Source organism: Paramisgurnus dabryanus, chromosome 9 (genome assembly GCF_030506205.2).
Source record: "Paramisgurnus dabryanus chromosome 9, PD_genome_1.1, whole genome shotgun sequence".
Lineage (NCBI taxonomy): Eukaryota > Metazoa > Chordata > Actinopteri > Cypriniformes > Cobitidae > Paramisgurnus > Paramisgurnus dabryanus.
The window spans coordinates 35960323-35985041 of record NC_133345.1 but is presented as its reverse complement, the minus strand read 5'-3'; the positions used below and the strand labels follow the sequence as shown (position 1 = coordinate 35985041).

The window sequence follows — 24719 nt, the reverse complement described above, 5'->3', positions numbered from 1 at the left end:
GTTTACAATGGACTCCCCCCATACACACTGCTGCATCTAAATTACAAAGGATGACATTTCCCCTTCAGGACACACAGCTTGTGACTCATAAAGTATGAAGAACACATTCTGAACATTCATGAGAACTCACTTAAGGCTGCATAATTTAATTCATGTTCAGTATTAAAGACACCAAACCATTGGAATGACATCACCGTTAAAAGGACTACCCCTTTTTCCATTTCAAAAATGGAAAACTGTATGAATTTCATGTGTAATTTCACAAATAAAATTGAATTTGGGAACTTACAGCAAAGCACAGATGACAACAGGCTTATTTGAGACAGCGCAAGCTAGCACGAAGGTAAAGCTAATCTTTTACATTATAGCGATGACACTGGTAGTGACTATGATCTACAGTGTTTTCGCTTCACGTTTTGGTATTAGCTTGCACCCAGTGAAAAAAGCCCCCAAGACCCAAAACCGTGAGGTACTATGCAATGGAAAGGCGCCAGTACAAATATGTTACTTTTGAGGTACCAATACCTATTTCTTGTAAGGGTACCACCACAGTGACAGCTTTTGTATCTTTTCTCTTTGAGTGTAAAGCTATTGAGGCTGTTATGTTTTTATACGTCTCCATGCATCTCCATTCACGTTTATTCTTTACAGTATTACTAATACATTCCACATCTGGTTTATTGTGCATTCAGGCAACTGTTAGACACTAGATTGAATGAGGTTTGTGTTGTAGGTTCATTTATTCCTCTGCTCTACTGGTTCTATAGTTTCTCAGTACCATAGCAGGATGAATACAAATAGAAATTCATGCGCCTCTCTGGTCATTCATTGTACTCCAGCTGACTCAGTGAATTTGAGCGAATGAGTTTTAGTGTCACACGGTGCCATTACATCATGACCCTGATACTCTCTATAATCATGTGATTTTACTCTTGTTTCACTGTTTCTCTGCCTGGACCGTAGAAATGTGCCAGTCAAGTCTTTGTGTTGCCTTTGGTACTATTGTGTTTCATGTGAATCTTTACGAAAAGCACAAGCACCATAGTAGGGTGGCACAGTGGGTAGCACTGTTGCCTAAAAGCCAAAAGCTCCCTGGTTTGAGCCCCAGCTAGGTCAGGTGGCTTTTCGCTGGTTTCCTCCCACAGGCCGAAAACTTGCAGGTTAGGTACATTTGAGATGCAAATTGCCAGTTTCCCAACAGGTGTTTGCATTAGCAGCCATGCAGTAGATGCTGGAATGGTGTTAAGAATAAATAAACAAACGAGCATCGGATCTTTTTCACATCGTGAGAAGCTTTTTGCATCATGCATTTGGCAGAGAATTTTATGCAAACCAAGTCAATTCAAACTATACATTAATTTATCAGCATGTGTGTTGGTGGGGATGGAACCCATGAGCTTTTTGCAGGGTTCCCACACCTAAGTTAACTTCAAATTCAAGGACCTTTCAAGGCCTTTCCAGGTCCAATACCATCAAATTCAAGGACAAAATGTAGGGACACATTTTAACGTGGTGTTACCTTTTAAGATACATTGTTACAGTTCACTTTTGAGGGAACTTGCGCTGCGTCACTGCGGTGATACTTTGGGGACGCTTCCAGGAGCAAGTGTGTCTGAATGTGTATATCAAATTTAACCAATGGTGAGGCTTAACGACAAAGACAGGGTGACGCGGGAGCCAGGAAGTATATCGCTATCTGAAATATTGCCAAAGACGGCGTTATGGGGCGCAGGAAGTATGGCAAGGGAGACGCAGCGTCTCGTTCCCTTCTCAGGGAACAACAGTTACATACGTAACCCGAGACGTTTTCATGTGTCAAACACAACTATGCAAAAAAGCATTTTAGTATGAATCAACATTCGCATACAGAAGATATTTAAAGCGAGCCCCGGCTAGGGCAGGTGGTCTTTCTGGGTGAAGTTTGCATGTTCTCCCTGTGTCAGCGTGGGTTTACTCCAGGTACTCCGGTTTCCCCCACAGGCCAAAAACATGCAGGTTAGGCAAATTGGAGATCCCAAATTGTTCCTCCCCCAACCTGTGTATGGATCAACTTGTCTGAATAAAGAACTTGTGTATGGATTAACTGGTTCTCGCCATGTATATAGCCGTAGATGCTGGAATGGCATAAAGAAATACAGGAAGAAGAAGAATTGTTAAAATTGAGTGCCAATTAGTTTTTATCTAATTTATTGTTTTCACTTTTCATGGGCGTTGATGTATGAAAGTTTGATTTTGTGCCAAGCCATAAAAGTAAGATGGGAAGACGGGAAGTGATTTTAATCAGGAGAGTTTATCTAAGGCATCTATGCTAAGTATCGACTCAGGCTTTCTGTTGAATTGCAGGAAGAAGAAATGTGCTGTGCCGTTCAAAGCATTTTAAATCATTCTGTCTGTTGTTTAGTCTGGTGTAACGCCGTTTGGATGCTAGCATGTATGTTGGAATTCCAGAAATGTTTTTTTTCCAGGGAAAATTACATGGGATTGTTGACATATTTAAACAAAATATTTAAATGGTAAACAATTTGTGTGCTATTTCACACAGAATGGTGGGTGCACCATTTAGCGACAGGTCAGGGTCCCAATGCAAAACCCTGAATATGGGTGTCATCCCAACAATTTATGGAAAAATGACTATTCATGAGTATTCCCTTGGGTTCTGCTATCTTTTGCCCTAACACACTGGGAAAGCTGAGACACACATATCGGGTATCTCTTCGGTCGCTCTAGGGCGGTTAACCTGAGCAGGATCTGTCCTATGGGGAGGGACAAGTGTCCTTCACTCTGCCCTAGATGGGCATCTCAAAGCCTCATATGAGCTTTAAACCATTCGATGCCCTGCTTAAGGACTGTTGCTTTAAAACAAACAAGAAGGGAGGGCGAGAGACAGAGCAAATTGAGAGAGAGAGAGACTAATAGTTCTCTATATGTGGGAATGTTTGTGTTGGGCGAACCGTTATTCTGGGAATATTTGTTGTCGAGAGAGAGCAAGAAAGAGAGAAAGAGAGAGAGAGAGACAGACTGAATTCATTTTGAAGGACAAGTCACACAGTAGTCTCCCAGTCTCCCATGGGGCATGTTTGAGGATTAAAGGAAGAAAAAATGAAACGGGAGACCATACAGATGAGACCGACATTACCTGGGGATCTGCACTCCTACGCACACCTGTACTGAGAAGGGATTACTTGACCACACACCTGTGTGTGTGTGTGTTTGTCAGTCATGGAGGCGATGCTCGTGAGTCTGGGGGAGAGTGTCTGCGTGAGGCACAGTGTATTATGGGATATGACATCGGCCGCTCTTAGGAGGTTGAGGCACACAAACCTCAGACCTCCTGACATCCTGGTGCGCACCGTATACCAGGTATGATCAGTAAGATACGTCTGGCTGTATTTATGTATGTGTGCTTGGTTGTATTAAAAAAAACTTGATTTTATTGTTATCATAGTTTAAAAAGTAGCACTTGATTGATTTGGGATTTTCTTTTTGGATTTTAAAACAGGCAAATGAGATTGTTCTTTAACCCTTTTAAAAAGGTCCTAATATGTGCCATTTAGGTACATTTGAGGTACTAATATTCACTCTTTGGTACCAATATGTACCTCTGAGGTACTAATAGGAACTTTTGGTGTACTTTTTCAAAAGGTGACACATTATTTTTCTGACAGTGTAGCAACATCCTGGCAACTATATATTAACATTAGAACTTCTTAATATTGTGGTACATTAAACTAAATCATAGTTGCTGCTTAAATTCATTTAATCTCCAGGTTGTTATATGATTTATATAAAGTATTAGCGTTGCTATGGCGGTTTCTATGGGCTTGAGTAGCACACTGTCTCACGGTCATGAAAACAGCTCTCCACGGGAGTCTAAGGTTCTGTCTATCTCTGTGTGTGTGTGTTAAAGAGAGAGCGGTATAGATCAGTATTCAGTTTGTGTCTCTTTCACCTTCTTACTGTGTGAACAGGACACTGCTGAGACGAACAGACCAGACGAAACCAGACAAATCCAAGTTTTCATACTTGAATAAATGATAGAACGCAAAATGCTCTTTGGTTCCTGAGTTTTTAGTACAGACTGTTGCAATGAGTGACAGTACATGCAGAAATGAATAAATCATTTCACGTAGTGATTTGCTAATCTTTCAAAAAAGTATCACGGTGTTGATATAATTTTGGGATATGAAACCTTGGAGTACCATTAAGAATAATGTATGGTAGTTTTAGTATTACATATTAAACTACCTTGGTATAGTCATACGTTTGATTTTTTTTATTATTATGATTAGAATATCCAAGCTGCTCCTTCCTATGCAGTAAAAGCATATTGCGATCAAGGGAGAAACCTTTCCGATCTCTCGTGAATCCATCACTGAAGTGACTTAAAGGAACAGTATGTAGAATTGTGGCTAAAACTGGTACTGCAATCACACAACTGGTGGCCAATACACAAAATGACAACATAAACATCAGTTGAGGGCTGCAACTCCAATTTTTAAATGACAATATCCTGGCCGGACTGCTGTTGTCAGTGATATAAGTATGTGAAATGAAAATGATTTCTTAATGTCTAGTGACATATCAGGGCCATTTTATGATTAATTGATATACATTTCTTACATACTGTTCCTTTAAACTGCAGTTCATCGGCTGGGCACTAGAGGCTGGCTCCAAAAGGGAGTCAAACCCATAGATCCCCCATGTTAAAAATGCCCAAGTTTACAGCAAAAATTAATGTTTTTACAGCCTAGTACAAAAAGTGATTTTGGTCTATATAGCTAATTTTACCCTTCATGACAGCTGTGAGGGGGTAATTTTTTATGCAAATTATATTCAGTCCTTCCAGAAAAACGCTGAGTTTTTTTGTGATTGTTGCGGGCAAAAATCCTTGATCTTCCGGGCGTTTCTTAAAAAATGCGATGGAATATGCGGGATATTTATGCAATTATATGCAATGAACTTGCAAAAGTTGCCGGAACTTGCTAAAACTGCGGGAACCTGCAAAAACTTTTGCAGCTTTTCGATGATGTTCACATCACATAAGCACCTCACTTCATGACATTCCCATGGCAACAGGAGACATGGCTGCTCTTGTGTGAGGTAAATGCAAAATCTTTCAACTTTCTGCTAAGATATATGTGATTTTTGCTCCGAAAATTGCGGGATTATGAAATCATGCAAGCCCGCATATTTTGCGCACTGAAATCTGCAATTTATGCTGCGAAAGTGTAGCATGTTTGAAAAAATAAGCAGACCTCTGCTGATTATGCGTTAAGTCATGCGACCGCATAAATGCGTTTTTCTGGAGGGTCTGTAATATTAAGCCTTACTGTGCGTTCACACCAGATGCGGAAGAGGCTGCAAAAATTCGCTATTTGTGCGTAGTGGGAAGTCTTGAACATTTTGAGTTTACTTCCTTCATTCGCCCATTGTTGACTTGCTCCATTGTTGTTTTGTTTTTCTGCTCACTTCCTATAATCACGTCACTGCTAGAGCAAGCTCCTGATTGGTTAGCGCAGTGCGAAAATTAGCCAAATTTCTGATTTTTCGCGCTGGATGCCTATTCGACTTAAAATGACAATCACTCGCGCTTGCAACCTCTTCCACGTCTGGTGTGAACTCACCATTAAAGTTCTGCATAATTGTCGAAGCCGATGGTGTAGTGGGTAGTGCTCCGACATGTGGTGTTTTCACACTTTTAGTTCGATTCCCGGCTTGCTGTCATTTGCCGATCCCATACCCCTCTCTCCTCCCTGTACTTGCCTGTCCTTTCCTCATTCACTGTTAATAAAGGCAAAAAATATAACTTTAAAGTTCTACATAATTAGGGGAGTGGCCACTTGAGTGACAGGTAGACTGTCACTGCTGTCACTACTGTCGAGCTTGGCAGGCGTGGTTTCATCAAACAGCCACTCCAGCCTCACCCACGTCCCTCGTCTTTACCCATTTTTGGTTATCCGTGAGTGATGCACGTGGCGCAATGCCAAGATGGCGACAGCAGGCCACGCCAACTCTTGGCTTCAATAAAGCTCTTAACAAACCTATGGGTGATTAAATATAATGAACTTATATGAAGAACATACACCTTCCCTACATATTCAGAAGTCAAGGAGCGGTTTCCTATAGCATTCCTTCCACATCTACACAAACACACACACATACAGTGTGCTCTTTCCTTGCACCAGTGTTTGATCCAGCAGGTATTTCCTTGGGAGATCCTGTAACCCCCCCCCCCCCCCGTCCCCCTTTCCTTTCATTCAACTCTCCAGCTCAAACAACTCTCTCGCGCTTTCTCTCCCCCCTCTCTGTCTCTCTCCCTTTCTCCGTTTCTCGGTGTTCCCCTCCTTTCAAACTAAAGCACAGTCTGTCAAGCTCAGGGAAGGCATTATCTTTTCTCTCCCGCGTTTTAATTCTCATCCACAGAGCTGCTTTTGTTCCATTTAAGCTGTTAATTGTGTGTTTGTGAGAGGAAATGTGAATGTAAAGTAGAAGAAAAAGAGTTCCCAGGTTAGTTTGCCACATGTTTTGTTGCCTTGGTTCTGTTTATAGGCTCTTCACACTGATCCAGAACCATTTCTTAAAGGGATAGTTCACCCAAAAATGAAAATTACCCAATGATGTGGTGGGGTGTTTCAAAGCGCGCTGTTATGGTGCACATCCAAAACGGGAGTTAAACTTTCTCTCCAGTACATAACTTAGTTTAAGTCTTGCATTTTGTGCAGATATATGCACGTTGTATAATACATTTATGTTGTATATAAGGCTTAATATTATGTAGAGTGCCTCAAATAGAAAGTGCATCAGTTTGTGTTTATTAACCCTTTAGTTTCACTTCATCACGCAGCTTTTCCTGTTAGAGGTTTTTGTTAAAAGCATTTAATTCTTTAATAATCTAGTATGTGTTCATCTTTCTGTCATTGTTTCTTCAACATTAAGTTTTATTTGAGTGTTTTTAATAAAAATATTCTAATTTTCACCATAACGTATACGCCCTGCCCCTTTAATTGCCCCGTCCCCATGTTAATCGAGTACTTGTTTTTATACCTATGGATTATTCGAAATGAAAAAAAGATCAAAAACTTTACAAACCAAAAGTAACTAGCTTCTGGCAATAACCTACGCATGTTTATCAGATGCATTTCCAGCATATAACGCTGGATGTAGTGTAAGAGATGTAGTGGAGATGAGACGAGACGCTGCGTCATACACTAAATCTCTTTTTTTTTAATTTGTAGTGTTAATGGAATTAATCGCATACAAAATAAAAGTGATTTTTTTGCATAATATATGTGTGTGTACTGTGTGTAATTATTATGTATATTCTACCACACACGCATACATATATTCATTTCAGAATTTTTAAATATATATACACATGTAAATACATACATGAATGCCAAAAATCACTTTTATTTTGTATGCGATTAATCGCGATTAATCTTTGCCCAGCACAAAATTTACGCATCATAGTAACACTATAGGATGCTACTGAAGGAATTTCCTCATCTTTAGATTGAGCTTGTGTGTGTGTTACAGTCAAACAGTGTAAACTGCAAAAATTATTTTCAAGAAGAAAAAAATCTTAGTATTTTTCAGTAAAAATATCTTAAAATTATTAAATTAAGATGCTTTTTCTTAATGAGGAAAACGACCCAAGAAAGTCTAGTTTTTAGACCAAAAATATCAAATTTAGTGATTTTGTGCATAAAACAAGCAAAAAATCTGCCAATGGGGTAATCAAATTATTCTTACGTTTTTCTTGAATTAAGTGTTTAAGAAAAATGTTCAAGATTTTTTTGCTTACCCCATTGGCAGATTTTTTTGCTTGTTTTATGCACAAAATTACTTAAATTTGATATTTTTGGTCTAAAAACTAGACTTATTTTCTTGGGTCGTTTTGCTCATCAAGAAAAATAATCTTAATTTAAGAATTTTTAGATATTTTTACTGAAAACAAGACAAAAATACTAAGAAAAATGTTTCTTGAAAAAAATTTTTTGCAGTGTACTCACCAGTGTTATGTTTTTCTCCCCCTTGTAACCGAAATGGCTTGAATTTGTGCTAAACACCATTTCTCTATTTCATTTAATGGCAGCCTGCCACCCTTACATCTGTTGAGAGTACAACTCTCACCGTTTGTTTCCCAGCTGCTGAGCAGGTACATGCACCACGCTGTTCTGAGATCAGTTCTGTCACTCTGATATCAGAAAGGGAAGATTTAAGATCCTTTTGGAGCCGTTTGGCCCCGTTCGATTCCAAATTGGAGCGCTCTAAACATCCCATAAGTCGCAACCAAACACACACACTCCAAAACACCACAGCTGTATTTATCCATGAGGGTATTTTCCCAGAACATAATGTGTTTAAAGTCTCGTTGCACATTCTTTGGTGCTGATTTGAGGGTTTTGTTTGGAACTGGAGTTATCACAGGGATCAGCTTGTGTGTTTATGTGTCTGTGTGTTGCTGAAAGGTTGTTTATTTAGGCCTTATGCGATGGAGTGCGTCATCATTTCAGACATGTAGGCTGCAGATGCTGTATAATATTAGTATGTTGTATGCGTGTGTGGGGTGCATGGGTGTAGATACGGTTAGGGAGAAACATGAGACTGTTTGTTATGATTCACAAATGCAAATTGGTGGGGCAGATGCTGAATATATAACTGAAAGAAGGTGATGAAATGAAGGTGCAAGTGAAACTGTTTCCTCAAAGGAACTTTTATTGCTCTTTAAGTGCTCCGTTGTTTTTAATTTGGGTATTAACTTGGTCTCGGGTGTTTCACAGTGTTTTGAAATATACATACTGTAGAAACAATTGAGACAATTGGTAACATATAATGTAAGACTTAGTGGTGTACGTGCACAGAATTGAAGTAAATGCGTTTTGCGGTATCTTCCTAAACTTTGCGATATTCGCTATGACAGTGTTTAAAGTAAAATTTTTTATAAGAAAATATATTTCTATTCTTTCCGGGAAAAGAAAGCATTAATCTCTGCATTGATGTAAAACTTTGACTATACATAACTTTTTGAAGTATAAAATCATTTAGTTTTTGCAAATGCAAAACATTGTGAAATTCATATTGTGATATGCGCATTTGTAATAATTTGAATAATTTCCCAGACAGGGTTTAGATGAAAAGGCCTTAGTTATATTAGGGAATTTAAGTAGTTTTACAAGAAAACCTTACAAAAACATTACAGGTATGTATCTTGAGACAAAACAACAGCACTGATGCTGTATATGTTAAGATATGTCAATGCAAGATTTAAATTAAAGCAGCTCAAACATGCATTTTAGTCTGGGACTAGGATAAGTCCTGTTTGGGAAACCGCCCCATAAAGTTATTTACAATGGATATCATCATTTGATTTTAGAAATGTTAATATACTGAGTCATTTTTTCAGGAAAACAATCGTGAGGTTAAAGTCTCCACCTGCTTTCTATTTAAATACTATTGAAACCAAATTTCCACAGAAATCTAATTTGTTCTCTTTTCATGGGTTACATCATTTCTAAATGAATTTATGCAAATGTTTAATTTTGAAATATAACTAGTTTTAACACACATGCCTTACTAAAAACATTATGTGCATTTTTAAGGAAAAACACAGGGCACTGATGTATTTTAAGATATGTCAATGCAAGTTGTTTTCAATTTGGACAGCTTAGTCTAGGACTAGTCTAAATCCTGTCTGGGAAACCGCCCCAAAGAGTTCATATTAGTACCTCAGCGGTACATATTGGTTCCAAATCTATACATCTGTACCGAATGGAACATATTAGGACCTTTTAAAGCGTACTGCCCCAGTGAAAGCTGTAGTACATATTTTGTTCAACGGTGTACATATGCAGTGTATTTACATATAATACGTAAATATTTACATATAATAGATGTATTACATAAATACTGATTTCAAGAAATAGCCTTCTCTCAATGTAATTCAATCATACATTATAGACTTAGTCATCTGAGAGATTAATTTGGGCTCAGTCGAGCAGTTCCCTAATCTTGGGATTTCCCTGTGTGCGCAAGTGTGTAATCTGATGGGATTACAGTCAAAAACATGTGATTAGTGTGTATTACCCATAATCCAGGTCATACACACACTGAGATGAGGGAATCCCTAGATCTGTGATGTTGGATACAGTATAAAAATCTATAGTAATCTGATTGATAAAATGTGTTAAATACAATATGATTACATATCTAGCCTCTTTGGCATTGTAATGATGTTGATAAAAACATTTCTGCATTATTTCTGAAAATAAAACGTTCTTCTGTTCATTTTCCAGATTATTATGCTGCTTTAGTATGTATTTCATTATCATTACTAATGACTTTCAGGATTTTTTAGCCATGAGTGTTGCCATAATTTTATGAGTTTGTTGTTTGTTTATTAGGACACAGCTTTTAATACTTTGTGAAGAATGTAAAAAATGAAATGGAAAATTTGAAGGCAAAATGCTGATTTATTCAAGAGTTAATCATCAAATCTCCATGGTTTTCTGGTCCCTCTAAATGGATTAGCTTCCTCTTATAATGCAAGTCTATGGGATTGCTTCACCTGTTTAATAGTATTCGAAAAGTGATAGCACACTGCTTTTTTCTTAGGGGGTTTATATCATGAAAATCAGAGTTTTTCCATGTTAAAGTGATATAATTGGGTCCCCGGTGCTTTTATCAACCTAGAAAATGTGAAAAAGATCAACCCAGTAACTTAGTTTTGATACCATTCTCTGTAACCATGTAAAAAAATAGGTAATTTAAATTTGGCTCCCCTTGTGATGTCAGAAGGGGATAATACCGCCTTTTAATCTGCACTATCCAACCACCGCACTGCCATTTAGTGTAGAGATTTTTGCTCATACCTACAAAGTGGCAATAACATGCTATAATAAATGATCTATATGCTATTTTGAGCTAAAATCCACAAAAACGTTTATATTTGACCCAACAATGGGTTAAAACAACCCAGCATAGGTTAAAGCATAACTCAAGGGGTCCAGTTCATCTCTTTTTGACCCAACGCTGGGTTGAAAATAACCTAGCATTTTTTTGTGTGCATACTCTATGATACACCAAAAAGACCACGCAGTCAGGTTGAGGATATACGTATGAGGTCACAGATCTGACCTTTGCCCTGTGAAATGGTCCTGTTTGTTGATGGGCTACAGATAAAAAGATTCCTCTTGATGCCTTTATCCAACCTTTGTGAGCTATCATATTCAGAGATAAAAAAACACACATACACCAAAAACTTGGCCTTATTATGATCTGCAACCTTCCATCCTTTTCTATGACCTGTGACCTGATTCAGTACAACATTAGACCTGCTCTCCCCACACTAAAACCTGAACTGAAGACATGTTATCTGTGTTTAAATAATTCAAATCACTGACGTAACAAATAAATCAGTAATGAACTGACATCAGTATGAATAGGGTTTCTACGCTGGGCGTGTGGTTAGTACTAAAGATTTGCAGTGGATTGTGTTTGAAATGTAATACTGGCTCACTGAAAGTAAGGTCGGCTGCATTGCATTATGGGATTCTTTGCACAGAGCAGTGTGCTTGGTTGCATACTGAACATTTTTGGTGACAGTTTGCATACTGTGCATCGATAACATTGCACACTCCAGAAATAGAAACGGTATGGTAGTATGCTAGCCATAGCCTCTTGATTGTAACATTTGTTTTAATCAATCTAATATTAGCGTTGCATCTCACCTACTTATTTAGGTCAAAGTTTGTTTCAATATCTATTTCTCTAGAGAAGACCCGTGCTGATTTCGGGGAAGCTTTCTAGACATGACAGGTGTGCTGAGATGGGATTTGATTTAGTGCCAGTCAGAAATTGAGAGATAAATGCACCTGGACCCGTGGTCTGTTACTATGGTGATGCATGAGAGTTGATGCGACTAATGATGTCATGAGGGTGCGAAGAGGAGACTGAAATGCTGATGTATTAGTATTTGAAATTAAAAATTTAAAATCCTGTTTGTGGGTGTTTGTGGATCTTTAAAAAGCCGTATGGATACCCAGCGGCTCATTTTAAAGATTTTCTGCATAGCTTTTGTCCTGACAGTGAAGTTAGCCTCCAGATTACTGTTTCGTGTTTTAAAGAATACAAGTGTGATTTCTTTTTTAAAGTGTTTACTCGTCATTTCAAGCCTGTATGTCTTACTTTCCTCAAAAAGTGAACAATTGTCAAGCCAGTATTGTCTATATAATAATAAATGAATACTGGCAAGGGATGCCAGGCTTCAAATGACAACGCATTATTAAAAGTATCATGTGTGATTTTGTTAAGTACATCCATAGCCTCCTGTTTTGGAAGATGATATCAAGGGTAACCAAGGGCGTCTCTTTCTGTTTGATATTCTGTATATTGCTTAGTGACTATGTGATGGGTCATGAAGTTCATCTTGCCTGCATTGCCTGCGCAACGCAGCCAATCGAGGCTCAGTTCACACACCTGACCTGAACGCACCAATCACAGCTCCCGTGAGAAACTGTTGAGATGGGCATTATTTTGTGGCTTTGCCTAAGTGATTGATTTACACTTGGTTAATTATAAATGAGTGAGAGAGGTGAAAACTGCTCACTTAGCCTACTATTACAGTGACACACAATGATATATTTATGACTGTGTGCATGTGAGATTTAGGGTCCAAATAAGCGCTTTCTGAAGATGGTTCAAGCTCGCGTCCAAAACCTAATGAGATGCCCTGCAGTGTGCTAACCATCAGTGTGCAAACCATCAAGGAGTCTCATAAGTGACTGTTTGGAACATAGACAGCAACTCTGCATAGTGTTACATGACACTCACTCACAATTGATTCTTGTTGAATTTGATGTTAGCTCTAATCTAACAGACCCACTGTCTTAGATGGAAAAGCATTTGTCAGTGAGTTTGTGTGTTTATCTTAGGGGGTCCGTTATAAACCTGAAGTCTTTATACATGGATCCATTTCGGTTTAATCAACTACAGATGTGCGCGTGGCCCCGAATGCTCTTTTAGCGTCCTTTTACAGATGTGGCCTTTAAAAATGCGCGTCTCTGAGAGCAGAATGCCGCGGAGACTTCCGAAATTCTGCGAGATCCCGCAGATGGGGGGTTCGGTGGGGGACGCAGGAAATATAAAAACCTGTAGAGGGCAGGCGTGTTTCATGTAGGCCATACTGACGACAATGTGTGTGCTCGACTTCATGCTGAGCGTATACTGTATGATATTGAAGTAACATGACACGGATTATTGATGTTTAGGCGATAGACTTTGATGTCATACAAATGCATGCTTTTTGGCAAACATTTTGTTGGCGAAGTTTTCTTTTGCCAGTTACATAAACAGTCACATATTCTTCATAAAAATCCGACTCAAACGCGCATCATTTGTCTTATTTTTTCCGTGTACTTACAGTAGAAGAGACGTGATGTATGATAATCGAGTCTTATAACAAAATAATTCGCGAAGACCTTTGAAGAGACCGAGCGCATTTACGCAATATCATTAACTAGTTTATCTAATTTTACATTTAGTTCATTTTTGCATCTGAACTTTTAAATAGCTTTAAAATGGTTGTGTTGCGCTTTTCTGCATTACTGAACAGTAGGCTACTTTTTATATTATCATGTTTCCCTTTACATGGTATGAAACACGATAAAAAAGTATGCATTGGTGTTTAATACATTTCACTGAGAATTTGTATAATATGTTATACTTTTGTACTAAGGAAATAAAATCATATTGTGAGTGTAAATATTCATAAATTCGATGAGTTTCTGAGGTGTATGTCATCGGCAAAATGCGCAGTTTCTTTGTTGCTGATTAAAAACCGTTGGCTATGTGATTGTTTAAAATTGACATTTTTTCTACTTATTATTAATTTATTTTTTGCCTACATTTACTCAAATAATATCAATGTGAAAATAAGTAAATCATACTTCAAGTTAGGCGTAAAACTTACACATTTTTTTATGTCAAATAGAAATAATAATAAATTGAAATATGCAATTATTACAGTTTTAAAAACTTAAATACATTACTCTGACCTTTTTAAATATATTGACTAAAATAATCTGTAAATGTAATACTTATATTATTAATACATCAAATAATATATGTACATTTTACACAAAATATCTGTTCTATTTTTAGTAATTTATTTTCCAACAAAAAAAATCGCATAACTGCATTAAGAGATTTTATTAAGTTACTTTAATCATTTATTTTAGAGATATTTACAAAGCCACTGAATCATTTTTAACAGTGTGTACATTATGACCTTACGGTAGACTTTTATTAAATGCATATAAATAAAAATATGTAAAACTAAATAAAAAAGATATCATACACGGACTGTATGTAAGCATACGTTTTCTTGTTCGGTGCACGTGGGTTTAAATGCCGTTTTTCTAAAGAAGAATTTTAAAACTTTTTTGGTGGTAGTTGAGAAGAATTCCTTTTTCCATTTCTAAATAATTTTGAGCGCAATAAAAATATATCATATTGTTATTCTTATTATATAAGAATACGCAATTTTTACAACATTTTTAACATATAGAAAATATACGTTAAGCATGTTGTGTGTATTTCCTAATTACAAGCTTTTGATGAAATTGCACCAAAACTAAACGTGCATAAAAACATAAAAAAGTCATTTAAATAAGCGAAAAAACTTTTTTATGAGCTTAAAATGTTGAATATAATGTGCTATTGCTGAAAATTGCCCATTTCTAAAGGAGAATATTCATCTTTAAAGATTAAGAAACAAAAAAGTACTGATAAGCATTCTCAAATATATATATATTCTGCAAGCACTCATTTATCATTTATTTAGTTTTGCGCTGTGTGTAAATGTGCTTTATAAATTAAACTTTACTTTACTTTACTTACTTTACTATACATAATGATGTAATTTATTTTTTAATAACATATTGTCGCTGTCGGGCAAAGATACTCTCTGGACACCAAGACCATGTCTATGGGTTCAAGAATAACAAAATATTGGCCATATGAAACTCGAAAGTCATCACTTTATTTTGTCCCATTGTTTTCCATTTTGCGGGTGATAAAACTCCTGTGCGCGTCGTTCAAATTCATTGAAATTTCGTTCACTTGTCAAGTATGTATACTACAATTTCAATAATGTTTTTACACTGCACATCGTCTGAGGAAATCCGAAGTTGCGTCGAGGGGAACCAAGCTGACAGCCGCGACAGCAGAGATTGTCACGTACCTACAAAAGGGTATTGGAAAAAGCTTGCATCTGACCTGCAGCGATATCATTCTGGCTTGGTGGGATGTCAGACAGCGAGAGTCCTCTGATTCTGACCTTGTTCTTTTACTCCTCAGAGTCTAAAACCAGGAGGGCATATTAACTATTCATTGTATTTTCATTTTAACAGAGAAGCTATGGTTGCGCGTTTCACACACCTCTCCAAACCACGTTGTTAACACTATGCTTGTTCGACTTCATGCGGCGCCGCAAGAACCGACAGCCGGATGACGTCAGAGTACCGCGAGAATGATTCAAGAAATCATATTTCGCCTCGCTCTCGCGATACTGTGACGTCTTCCGGCTGTCGATTCTCGGGGCGCCGCATGAAGTCGAACAAGCCTATTGACAGCAGCAAAAGCTACGCATGCGCTTTTAACTTGTAAAACTCAAAGGTGTATGGGTAATGTAGTCTCTGCTCTCGGTTGGACGAATTAGGTAGCTTGCATTGTGAAGGGCGCTTTGAAAAGCGGCAGCGCAGCCAAAGGATTAAATTAAGCCTCTGATTTAAACAGATGTGCAAATGAGCGTTCTGGTACGCTAGAAGTACGTTCTGGGCGCAGGGAGAGGTGGTGGTACGCTCGCTATATTTGGAAGTGGCGGTACTGAGTACTGGCGCCTACCGGCCCACATTAAAGCACTGGCGGTAGCAAAGGTAGACGGCCCTTTGAAAAGCAAAAGAAAGCTGATAAAAATGAGAAACCTACACTGAAATAAATTGGAGTAGGATTTAGGCTACTTAACAAAATCTAAACATTTTTCACTCTGAAAATGCTATTAAATATAAACAAAATTATCACCAGCTTTAACTTTATTACTTTTTTAATTTTAATTCACTCTTTGTTTCAGCGATGTTTATAAATATACTATATTTTTGCATTTTGATTACAAACTGTTCTACACTGAAAAGAAACTAATGTAATCTTCCTGATTGAATCACGTAAAACACAAGCACCACTTTTCTGAATGATGATAATCACAAACATCCCAGAGTTTGTAAACCAATTGTTTGTAAAACATATTTAATGCTAACTTTACTTAAAAATTCAGAAAATATTTTTTTACAGTGTATAAATAAAAAGACATGAAGGAAGTTAATTCCAAAATGTAATTAATTGTACATGGTTTAGCTGCTTGTTTTAGCAGCTATCAGTGACACAGAGTCAAGAAATTAAAAACCACCCACCCCTAGGTCTGCCAATTCTTTGCCAACCCCCAATGCTAATCGATCACCTCATCAAAGAAAACCGGTTTATCCAGTTTTCACCAGCGTGTTGGGTTTTAATTCCAACCCTTGCAGTTTCTTTGTTAAAATGCAATTTAAGCAAATAGGCCTTATACATACGCTGTATGTTATTTTAAATGAATGTTTATAACTTATAAAAGTGGATATCAGGTAACTTAATTTGACATATGTTGATATAACCTAGGCTCTCAAGTCCCACCATGAGACACACGCATTTCTGTCAGTTCACACGCTCACACACCAAACCTTGTAAGCTATTTATCACGCTGAGAAGTAAAATAGAACTTTTCCTGCTATACAAATTAATAAAGGAGGTGCTGGTATACAGAGCATTTCTGTCGAGTTTAGCAGTACATTTTTTAGGTGTGGTCAACTTTACGCAGCGCCACAAGAACCGAAAAGCAGATGACATCAGAGTACCGCGAGAAATAAAGCGGAGGAGGTTGGTTTTAAATCGCTCTCGCGGTACTCGGATGTCATCAACTCATGTTTGAGTCTGTATCAGATGAAAATACAGATTTTGATGGAACAACTTATTGTTTGGAGATTGTCAATGGACGTTTCTGAGTGTAATGTTTGTTTTTTCAGTGTGGACCTGCAAAACGCCAAATGCATAAAAATTTATTAATATTGTAATGTCTTAGCATGATATGTTTTCTAAAATGTTTAAAAATGAACAAATCAGTTGTGCGAAACTACACAGATTTTTTTTTTTAATGAAACATATTCAATGGTTACAGTGCCTCATGGTGGGGTTGAACCCCTGGTTCAGAATACCCCATCTGGTTCACTTTGCCCCACAGCCACCGTTCTGGGAAACTGCCTAGCTTAGTAATTCAGGCTAATCTTTAGCTAAATCATTCACATGGTTTTAAATATTAGCCTATCACCAATATTTATGGTATGAATATTTAGACCTGGATAAATCTACTTTAACATAACAGCCTTTATGCCTGGTATGTATAAATTTGACTTTGATAGGATAAAAACTGTTTTTTTGTTAAAAAAAATCATACTTTAATCATAACTCTTTAATTTGTCCTTCTCTTTAACATAGCCAAATATAAATTATGGTTGCTACCTGTATTTGTGGTCACACGGCTACAAATCTGTATGGTTGCCTAGATAAAGGGGGTGGGTCAATTTACCCACTGGCTCACTTTGCCCCACTCTCCCCTACTTGGTATTGAGAAACGGGCATTGTTTATCGAAGCCGGAGCGCGAGCTACAAACTACAGAGCGAGTGTGCGGGTGCACAATGGTGAAAGAGCAACACACGATGTAAATAACTATACCAGTGCTCGCAGTACAGACGCTTTATATTTTAGCGTACTGCGTGACTTCACTTTCTTTTGCGTGCCACCACTTCTCATGTTGCTGGTACTTTGACTTAAAGAGTCAAAGGGCGTTTCTATGTGGCGCTGCGCAGACAGTTCGGCAACGAAGACATCAAAGTACCGCGAGAGCAAGTCGAAATGTTACAAATGGTCCGACTTTACCTTTGCTCTCGCGGTACTCTGATGTCAGTCAGCCGACCAGTCAGCGCCGCACCATTTAAAGTCGAACACACAAACCGTCAAGGCAGGGCCGCTGGAAGTCATTTTGAACAGGGGGTGCTGTGAATTTTTTTAACCAAAAAACCTATGAGCCTATAGGCCTATTTAAAATACAATAATAAAAATAAATACATTGAGATTTACTACTTTATTGTCATATACACTTCAGGGCACACAGCCAGGGTCTGAAACACACAGACATCATCAGTTCTCAGATGAATATGCGCTATTAATCAGAAGCAAAAATACTTATACCAGGGGGAATTACTTTCGTTACAATTTACATACAACATATAATATTATAACAACATATAATATTAATTAAACTTCACAATTTTCAATGTCCAAGCGGACGAACATATTTTACTTTCGTTTTTAAGTTAGAATCACACGTCGATTAACAGATGTAAAATATTCTCACATTAACATACCTAGTATATTTTTATATAGATCTTTTTTTTACTAAATAGTACTATTACTGCCTTTTTTAAACTTATAAATAATTCATAATTTGAACAAAAATAATGATGGGTTTAGTTCTGATATTGTATACTTTTATAAAGAAATACATGTTGTATAATTACATTTTTAGAATAGGCTTTATATAAGGTTTGTACTGTAAAAATACTTTATGTGTTACAAACAAAAGATAAAGAATTTACAAACGTGTGGAGAGCCATTTCAGCACTTGGACAGCGAAATGTTTTTTTTTTTTTAAAGCATTACTTAAAATGTTTTCTCATCTCACCATATCTACAGGTGCAGAGTCATTATATACAATAAATCCGTTGGGTAGCATTTAAAAAAAAACATTTTAAAGTAGATGCATTTGTTTAAAGCAAAGCATTTATTTACTTAGCTACAGACGAAGCGGCTCTTTAAGCCTTCTAACGTCTCATAATTGGTCATCATATATGTCCAAGAGACTCAATAATAATCTGTTACATTTTAATCCTTTAATTTTTCATATTAAAAAGCGTTTTTGTGCTGCTGCCCATCCATGTATGTAATAAACAAACCCGCGTTGTCATTCCGTTAATACGCATATTATCAATGCGCTCTTTACTCGCGCAGAAAAAAACTCGCGTCGCGCATTGCGCCGGTTGTATAATAGAGATTCCAAAGTCTCTCATGAGCTAGGGGACGAATGTCCAGGGAGTTCAGTATTTCTGTGTGGGCATGCATCAGGGAAAGGTGTGTGAGTCTTTTCTGGGTCATGGTGCTGCGTATATGTCTTCAAAAGACGCAAGGCAAAGAAAGTGCGCTCGGATGAGGCCACGGATAGGCACAGACAGTAATGAAATTTAAATCCAAAATACACGTAATAACCTACGTGTGTCAAAAATAATTTCCTAAAATATTCATAAGTAATATATCAATTGTGCAAAATATTTTTACTTAAAAAAATATATTTCTCGCTTTCCCGCGACCATGCGTCAAGGTCTGGAGGAAAAGGATACCTGCCCGGATCCCACGCACGCATCTGCAGTTATATACATTTTACAAACCCAGTATTCATTAGATTTTAAGAACTTTTTTGCCACTTTTAAAACTGTAAAACTAAATAAAAAAGATATCATATGCCGAATGAGCATGTAAGCATATGTTTTCTTGTTCGCTCCACGCAACACGGGTTTAAACGCCGTTTTTTTTCTAAAGAATAATGTTTAAACTTTATTGGTGGTGGTTGAGAATAATTTATATTGCAGAATAATGTATATTGCATTTTAGCGCAATATAAATGTATCGTATTGTTATTCTTAATATAAAAGAATACTAATATATTTTTTACAACATTTTTAACTTTAAAACATTCATATAAAGATGCTTTGTACAATAGCTTTGCTTCTGACAACAATTTTCTGTAATAAGTCAGTAAATCAATCACAAAATGTGTTGAAAGTGGCGAATAAAATGCTTGTCAATTCAAACAAAGGTGTATAAAACCGCTTTAATTAACAATAACTAAACTGTGCTCTTTTGCATACCTCTACTTTTCTCATGTCTTTCTTTATACCACCTTTATCTTTTTAAAATCTTGCCACTTTTAGAAATAATTTGTTTGCATTTTTACTGTTATGAATAACGGCTGAAAGGATTAAAAAAAATCATAACACTGACTGCCTATATGCGCAAGAAAGGTATTATTAAAGTTTTAAATATGTAAAACTAAATAAAGATATCATATGCCCACTGTACAGAATGTAAGCATAGGCCCATGTTTTCTTGTTCGCTCTGCGTGGGTTTAAACGACGTTTTTAAAGAATATTTTTTAAACTTTATTGGTGGTGGTTGAGAAGAATTCCTCTTTCCATGTAAAGCAATTTAGCGCAATATACATGTGTCATATTATTGTTCTTAATATATTAAGAACAATAATACTGATATATTTTTACAACATTTTTTACTTTAAAACATGTATCTTTATACCACATGAATCTCTTTAAAATATTAATACTTTTAGAAAAACTGACATAATTATTAATATTATGAACAAACAATGAAACGGTGTCAAAATTCGACAACACAAATAATTAAGATATACATTGTAAATAGAGTTAAGTGTATTAGGCTGACACTAAATTCTTTGTTTCACTTAGTATAAATGCCCATTGCACGTACAGTCATCTTAATATATGTATGCGCTGTTATGCTGGCAAAAAGGGGTTGAAGTTACTTTGCTGTTTTAATAGAAATGTTAAATATTCAGCAATGCCCTTATTAACTTCTGGAAACAACCGCAATGACAACGCATATAAAAATGTAGTTTTTTTTATGCGCCACCTGGTGGATTTTCTGTGAAGCGAAACACATTAAGGGAAAAGGGAAAGTAGCCCCCCCGAAAACACTTGCAGAATTCTGCGTGACTCCGCGAGACGATTTGGCGAATGCCGCGGGAGAAAACGCGCGTTTTTAAAGGCCACATCTGTATCAACAAACTCCAAATTGCTCTAGTTTCTCAGGAATCCAAGGAATGTTCAACTGACTAAAGATGTTCCCTCATACAGAAATAGCCGACGGATTAAAGCATTCCTCTAATACAAAACATGAGAAAACGGCTCTCTGAGAACGTTTTTGCCGTTAGCGTGAGAGCGACAGTTCGCCCAAAATGTTTGGGCCAAAAAGTATTTGTGCTTTTTTCCCTATGCAGGAAAAGCAAATAGTGATCATGGTCTGTAAAACTTAGCAAAGGACTGAGAAGCACCATAAGTGGTCTGTGACTCGTGCAATAACATGAGATTGAGTAAATGATGACAGAAGTTTGCATTTACGTTTATGCTTTTGGCAGATGCTTTGATCTAAGGGCCCGAGTGGGACTCACTTTTAGCCCTGGAGATTCATGCCTTAGACCGGCCTACTTTAGTTCACAACTGACTGTATAAAAAATATATTTAAATCTTCAGTAGCCTTGATGAGTCTCCAGTAGTGCACAGCCTTGCAATTCGTTGTAAATTTATTAATTTCCAATAAAGTAGCCTAAACAATTATTATGATTTTTGCCATAATCGTACAGCCCTACAATAACTGTACTTTCACACCGCTGCCGACTTGACCTTCCAAAGTTACCAGAAGTAATTCATTTTCAAAGGAAGCTGGCTTCTCTCAGCTGCAAGGAGCGTCAAATCCATCGATGTCGCGTTTTGGGCATTTTGAGTGACCAGAGCTTCAATTCGAAAGTTGAAAGAAGCTCAACTTTATGGTAATGACCTCGACGCGCTCCTTGCAGCTGAGAGAAGCCAACTTCCATTGTAAATGAATGACTTCCGGTAACTTTGGAAGCTCAAGTTGGCGGTGGTGTGAATGTACAATTATTGTAAGGCTGTACGATTATGGCAAAAATCATAATTGTTCAAAACGCCAGCAACCAATTAGACGTTCTTCACTGGCTGATTCCGGAGAAACATACGATGTAAAGTTTCGTTCCTACAAAAACATTAGTTGCGAAAAAACAGACTTCAGAGCGGACAAAGCGTCGACAAGTTTCCCTGTACTTTTTGACAAGCGCCCTTGACCGGGCGGCCTAAGCTTCTTTTGAAGCTCAAGTCGGCGGCGGTGTGAACGTACATAAGGTACTTTAATCGTATTTTTAAAAAAAATTACTTGAGAAAGCATCATATTCTTATGAAAACTACTTTTTTCCAATAAAATGGATTATTATTTTTGCAGTAGACTATATGACGATTCATACAGTAGATGATTTATTGTTACATTGATCTATAATTTAGATTTTAAAGAATTACGATTTGTTGATCATAAAGGCCGTTTGCATCAAGTCGCGATCAAGTTTATTTTAAATGTAGACGAGCGGCAACCACACTCAAATATTGATGCGTCTGAAACAAAACTTGAGTGGGACCACTAGCAAAGGCAATTTGAAAAGTGAAAGAAAGCAATGCTTCCTGCGTTTTCCATGCGTTTTAGATGTTAATTGACAACTTGGACATAAAGCGGTGGGCCCGTGGGGACATCTCCCAACCGCAAATTATGCGAGTGGGGCTGCTGTGATTGCAGGCAGCTGAGGGGCAGCAACCTTCAACCAGGTGGCTCTCTCAGTGCTCCCGATTAGCTAATCCAAAGTTGTTGGATCCAAAATAATGCGCATGTACAGTCCCTTATTAAACACACAAAACATATACAGCCTATGAGGATGAGTGTTAGTGGTGGTCATTTATAGGGTGAAAGCTGTGATGTGGTTTGTGGTCTGCTTTGTAAAAAGTAAGCAATGCTCTCTCTATATCTCTCTCTCTTTCTCTCTCTCTCTCTCTCTCTCTCTCTCTCTCTCTCTCTCTCTCTCTTCTGTAGTGTGTGAATTATTGTTTCGACTGCTCTACTGACTCATATACTCAGTGAGGTTTATGTCCTAGTTCACACACACTTTCACACTCGGATACACGTGCAAGGCATTTTGCTGATGTGGAGTTAAAGGCGTGTGTGGAGAGAGAGTCTCTTTCATTGATCCACACAGTTTCAGAGTCAGCGATCTGTTCATGTCTCACACACACTGGCATGCACTTTTTTTGTCTCTTTTTCTGTGACTGCTGAAAGTTATATCACAATTTTAGAAAGGTAGGTTTTGGGCTTAGCTAAATTGTTAGGCTGCATGCAAAATCAAAACACCTGCATGTGGTTGTGTTTTTATTATATAAGAACGAAAGAAGTTTAATACTTATAGGCCGAATTTTCATTGCATGTTTCTGATTCAATTCCGCTTTTTTCCCTCATGTGGCACAGATCGGATACGACCCACAGGCGTATAAGTAAGGAATAGTTGACATGGGCCTTTGAATTATTTGAAAATAATGCACACCCAATGTGGTAATGGGGCATGCTGCAAAGTGGTCGTGAACGTGGGTGCATTATTTTCAGTTATACTAGGGATCCAATGAATGCTTTATTCTGATTGGCTGGTGAACGTTCTGAGGTGTGCAATTATTTTCTGGGAAAGGCACGGCGAATGTAGTTCCAGGCAGCTCTCTTGACTGCATTAAAGTGCTATATTGAAGTTCTAACAAAAACAACATGACAGACGATTTTCTGAGGCAAAGACAGTGCTGTTTATAGACAGAACAGAATCTCTCTCTCTCTCTCGCTCGCCCTCTCTCTCTCGCTCTAAAATGACATTTTGGAACAAGCAAAAGAGCTGTTGGATGAGACGCGGAAGAAATAGTCCTACTCACAAAAGCAATTTAAGTACAAAAAATGGACAAATCCCTTTAAATATATCATGTGGTCGATGTCTTGATGTGTGGTAACCATAGTATAAGCGGAATAATTGACTCCAGGCTATTGAATTATTGAAAAAATGTGCATTATTTTTCTAATAATTCAACGGCCCATCGTCAATTATTTCTTACGTAATTCAAAGGACCAGAGTCAATTATGCCGCTTATACCACAGTTAAACATTGCTCTGGTGCCTATTTTTAAGACATTTGACAGGTTAGGTGTGCAGTTTTCAGAAATTTAATCAACACCCATCAAACATTTCTTAGCCAATCAGAATAAAGCATTCAACAGCCCCATGGTATAAGCTGGAAAAAAGTGAATAGATTCCGATATTCTCCAATCGTTTCAGGCCTCATTCATATATAATAAAAATAAATCAGATATGACTCAGATACATGCACGCGGACAGATCGGATATTCCCATCTTAAAGGGGGGGTTTAATGGTATTTCAAGCATTCTGACTTATTAACACAGTTATAGAGTTGTTTCCTCATGCTAAACGTAGGCAAAGTGTCAAAAATGCAGTTGGGCGTGTTTCAGAGTATTTCTGTGCCGAATGCACTTCGCCAGGGTTCGTACAAGTTTCGGCTAATTTTTTTTCGATTATGGTTCTAACTGACGTTTCAGGGGTTTTCGATACGTATCACTTCTTTATATGGGCTTCCGCCGGAAAACCCCGCCCAGCCGTCAGTCAGCGGGAGACGCTAGAGCTTGCTAACAGCTTATCACGCCACTCAGCTTTGTTTAATTTCAAAAGTCAACAATGGCACAACAAGAAGTGTGTTTTTGGATGTAAGGAGAAGACATCCAGCCTTATGGAAACAATGGATATAGTTTATTATCCGGGGTAGCAGCGGAGTTTTGCTTGTGTGTTTGATGCGGTGGATTTTCATGACGAGTTACACGTGGT

The 24719-nt window shown here is 37.5% G+C and overlaps 1 protein-coding gene across 10 annotated transcripts in view; it reads left to right on the top strand.

The window, feature by feature from the left end:
• frmd4a (FERM domain containing 4A) overlaps positions 1-24719 on the top strand; it is a 223530-nt gene that overhangs the window by 132379 nt on the left and 66432 nt on the right. Inside the window, exon 1 of one of the 10 annotated variants that reach the window (XM_065283562.2) lies at positions 2982-3360. The exons of 6 other annotated variants lie outside the window; for them this stretch is intronic. In XM_065283562.2, coding sequence (XP_065139634.1) covers positions 3220-3360 — 141 coding nt within the window. In that variant the 5' untranslated portion in view covers positions 2982-3219. Of the gene's footprint in view, positions 1-2981; positions 3361-24719 lie in introns of those variants that run through there. 3 more of the 10 variants (XM_065283560.2, XM_073815808.1, XM_073815807.1) reach the window with 3 other exon arrangements.